Raw genomic sequence first — 4,644 nt, forward strand, 5'->3', positions numbered from 1 at the left:
GTAGGGAAATTGAATGTGACTATTTTTTTGTGTATAATCTGCACCACTCCCCCTCCCACCAAAACAGCTGAGGAAAAATTAAGGTGCCCAATAAATGCAAGGAAAAGTCCTCCCTGTGGCTCTAAAAATGTGGCTGGGATGGGGGGGGGGGGGAATTGCTATTGCTCCCTTCTAGCTCCCACATCACGTGGTCCCTCCTCTCAGGACCCCAGACTTGCATGTATTTTCATAGAATCATAGAAAATCAGGGTTGGAAGGGACCTCAGGGATCATCTAAATGACCCTATAAAAGTAAGACCTTTTATTCCTTCTTGGGGTCTTCTCAAAAGAGAACACCTTATATGGGAAGGAGGTGTTATATAAGAGAGAGTACAGTATTTTTTTGCAGTTCAAATCTCTGCTCTTTGTCCCATGCCCCTTGCAAGTTCCCAGCTGGGTTTGCAGTGGGTTGGATGCAATTTTGGGGAAAGCAGGGAAGAGGCGGGGGGAAGGCATCCCAGGGTCTCCCAGCGCCTTCTCCATTCCCTTCCTCCCTCCTGATTTGGGGTGCAGATCTGATCTCCTGGTACTCTCTGCCCCTCTCTCCAGGTATTTTTCTGAGCGAGGTGATGCCGTGGCCAAAGCAGCCAAAAACCCCCACGTGGTGAGTATATGACCTGATCTCAGCTGCCTAGATGCCTGGGTTCCCCAGCAACTAGCACCCCCTGACCCCTGGAGGTATCAGGGAGGATAGCTGGACCCCTGGGACCCTCCAGGAAGGCCCCAATTTGTTAACCAGGCATCCAGACACCCAGATTCCCTCCCTGGTAGCACCCCCCACTTTCACTTGTGCTTTCTTCCCCCTCCGTAGGGTGATTACCGGCAGCTGGTTCACGAGTTGGATGAGGCAGAGTTTGCAGAGCTGCGACTGATGGTGATGGAGATTCGCAACCTCTATGTGAGTTGGGGGCACCTGGGGACAGGGGTGCTGGGACTGAGGGGCTCCCCCAGATTGACCTGGGGGCCCCCCCCATCTCTGCCTCTCTACCCAGGCTGTCCTCTATGACATCGTCCTCAAGAACTTTGAGAAGATCAAGAAGCCACGAGGCGAAACCAAGGGCATGATCTACTGAGGCCCTGCCCCCTTCACTTGCCAAACAGAAGTCATAAGCTGCAAAGGCAGGACTTCCTGGTTTGCCTTCCCGGCCTATTCAGGCCCATTAAAAGAGACTGGATTCTCCCTATCATGAGCCCAGAGAGTTCCCAGAACAACCAATAGCCAGGATAGGTAAAAATGCCACTTTTTAACAAACTGGGCAAATCGGTATTTCCTCCACCAAAAAAATCTTTCAATAAATACTGATTTTAAAATTTCCTTGCTCTCTTTCTTTCTTTAAATAGCAATATTGTTGTAGTAGGCTCAGATCATAAACTGGCAAAAAAAAAGAAAAGAAAAGATTCCAATAAAATTGGACCCACCCCCCTTAAAAAGACATTATAATTTAAAAAGCCTTCATTGGTATTGGGTTGAATTTCCTCCACTTTGGTAAATTCAGAATTCAGTTTTTGCAAGAGATATTTAGCTTTTCTTTACTTTCTGGAAGGTGCGGGGGCTTATTAGGGTAGAAAAACTAACTATGCTGCTCTTAAAGCAAAATGGTTTTGGGATACTGTTCTTTCAACTTTTTAAACACACATTGAGGATTTTTAACCCAAGATTTTATTAATTTCCATAAAGTAACACATTTGTAAAATGTATACTTATATAATTCAATAAATAAAGACATTTAAAAAAAACAACATATTCAAACTACTTACAGATTCACTAAATTAATGTGTAAAATTTGTCAATCTATTAAGTTAAAGCTATAGATTCATTACTTAGCTACACAGTTAACATTATTTGATAATTTACTAAAATAATATTTTCTACATGTAATAGATTAATTATAGATGCACTACTTGTAGACCTAGTTACATATAACATTTCATATACTAAATTTAAAGATTCTCCATGTATATAAATTCAATGTATAACATGAATGAATTCAATACAGCTGCTAAACTAAGAGATTCAATACCTTCACCACATTAATTCAGTGAATCTATACATTTATTAATAAATAATACATTACTAAGTTTAGCTTCAAGAAGTATTTAAACCGGATTTAAGCAGCAGAGAAAAAAGCTGTAGCTTGCCCGAAGAGGCTTTGCATAAAACAGAACAAAACTATGAAAAAAGCTACTAAAATTAACCTCAAATTAAGATCTGGATTAGAAAAAGTTTGGAATTTTAAATACTTCAAGGTTTTCTGTTTTTTTAAGGTTGGTTAATAATTTGGGTTTTTTATAAAGTTTGTAACAGAAAACTACAAATGTTGCTAGCTTTCTTTAGATATATTAAAAACAAACAAACAAGCTAATTTAACTTTTAATGGGGTAAAGTTACAGTCACATTTCCCATTGAGAAACCTCTGCTACTTTTTTTTACTATTTCTTCGATTTTTGCAATCAACATATTATTGATGCATTAAATGTTGTTTAAATGGACCTCAAATAAATGAAATTACATTTTATTTTACTGAAGTAACTTATACTTGTATTTAAAATGTCAGCCACGTAAATTTAATAATATTAAGATGTATAAATACAAAAGCTGATTACAAAAAAAAAAAAAAAGTCAAAAGAAATTAAATAGCCGAGGTTTGTCAATGGGAAAGAAGGCTCTACTTTTATTCCAACTACACAGGTGGCTGGATGAAAGATATCATGCTAAGAAATTCTTTTCTCTTGCATAATTCCTGGACTACTGCAACTACAACATCACTCTTAAATAACTGAGTAAAGAAACCATATTTTTCATAGAGACCAAAAATCTTTTTTTTTTTTTTTTTAAACAAAACAAAAATGCTCTCTCTCAGCCAAAACAAACAAACAAACCCCTCAGTTTCCAAGTTGCTTTGTTAAATTTCTGGCTTCTCATTTCTGTAACTTTGTGGCCAATTCTTTAAGTAAATGAGGAGTTTTGATTGCAAAACTCAATAGAAAAGCATTTGTGTAAAAGTATAAGATAAAAAATCAGAATAATCTATTGAAGGAAGTGTATTATGTATGTATACACACACACACACACTTATAGTTTTTGACATGGTTACATAGTTGTGTTGAAAAAGGAAGAAATAATATATTTAATGTAATAATATATATTAACGTATTTAATATTCAATAAAACTCAAGGTATACACAAAAAGTAGGGAAATGTAAACATCAAATCCTTATTTCCCCCCACAAAAAAAAAGCACTTTACAAGGTGCATTTAAACTCTTCAGATTGTCACGTTTCAGTATTTGGTATTTTGAGCTCTTTAAAAAATGAGGATTATGGTGGAGTGAGGAAGGAAAGAAGAAAAATGCAAAATAAGTGTCTTTCTATGGAACAAGAGAGATTCTAAAATAAACCAAAAATACCTCAAATTAAAAGACCTTTCTCCGAACAAGTTTTTCAATTTGTTCTGAATTAAAAAGTAACGGATCTGCTTTTGGGTTAAAATTCCTGTTTTAATAAATGGACTTTTATTACTCTCATTTTCTACGTCACAGAGGTTAAATATTCCTGCTTTTCTGCTTGTTCTGGGGGCATTTTGTGCTGCTTTTTAATATCTGAAGTTCAGTGGCCCTCCTTCCTTTCAGCTGTCAAAGAAATGCAGGATTTTGGGAAAATCTGGGGAAATTTGGGTTTTTCCTTTGCACAGAATTCATATTTGTGATGTGGATTTTTCTGTAACTTTTTTTTACCCCTAAGATTTGGGAATTCCAAGGAATTTTAAAGGTAAAAGCAAGTAAAAATAGTAAATAATATATAGGAAGTTATCAAGGAGAAACAAAGCTACATTAACTTATAGAACCAGAAAACTGAACAATTTTAGGGATCTGAGTGGGGGGGGCCAATGAGGGTCCGGCCTGGGGTTAGGTCAGTACTGACTATCCTGGACATCTGACTGGCTGTCAAGTCAGGCCTGGGAAGGCTCTGCAGCTCCGAGCTGCAACCTGACTGCAGCCCATTGGCCACACCCACCATATCCTCCAATGGAAGACCTCAGGCACTGCCATTGGCCACTGACGTCAGCTGGGCAATTTCGGCATTGAGCTGCTGATTGGTCCAGTCACTCCGGATGTCATCAAGGTGGGCGTCAAAGTCAACCAGTTGGGTATAAGCCTTGGCCTCCAGCAGGGTTTGGCAGACCCGGCGGGAGGACTCCCAGTCCTGCCACATGACCCTGGGGGGGTGGGGGTGGAGAGTTAGCCCTGAATGCCTGGGTTCCTCCTGCAAACACCAGTGGGGGAGGGGACAGAGCCATGATGCCTGGGTCCCTCCTCCCTTGACAAGCGAGCTGCCTGGATGCCTGGGTCATGTCTTGTGAGAGGGCAATGGGGGAGCCTACAGAAGAGGGGGGCAAGGGGTGCGGGTGTCCTCACTCACAAGTTCTTGTCCTTGGGGACCCACTGCTGGTCCCGTTGCTCCAGCACCAGGATGGGGGGCACACGGGGGCTCATGGTGAACTTCCGGTTATTCAGCTGGGGGGGGGGAGGAAGTATGTCAGAGAAGGGGGGAGCACCCCACAGCGCCCCTGAACCTGTGATCCCACCCCCCGCACCCCACACCCAC

General features: G+C 40.6%; 1 protein-coding gene across 1 annotated transcript in view; it reads right to left on the reverse strand.

The window, feature by feature from the left end:
• Positions 1-1,107: 1,107 nt before the first annotated feature.
• EMC9 (ER membrane protein complex subunit 9) overlaps positions 1,108-4,644 on the reverse strand; it is a gene marked incomplete at its 5' end in the record, with an annotated part of 7,046 nt that continues 3,509 nt past the window's right edge. Inside the window, 2 exons of the mRNA XM_025192812.1 lie at positions 1,108-4,255; positions 4,459-4,553. Coding sequence (XP_025048597.1) covers positions 4,075-4,255; positions 4,459-4,553 — 276 coding nt within the window. The remainder of the gene's footprint in view (positions 4,256-4,458; positions 4,554-4,644) is intronic.

Source organism: Alligator sinensis, unplaced genomic scaffold, assembly GCF_000455745.1.
Source record: "Alligator sinensis unplaced genomic scaffold, ASM45574v1 scaffold128_1, whole genome shotgun sequence".
Taxonomy (NCBI): domain Eukaryota; kingdom Metazoa; phylum Chordata; order Crocodylia; family Alligatoridae; genus Alligator; species Alligator sinensis.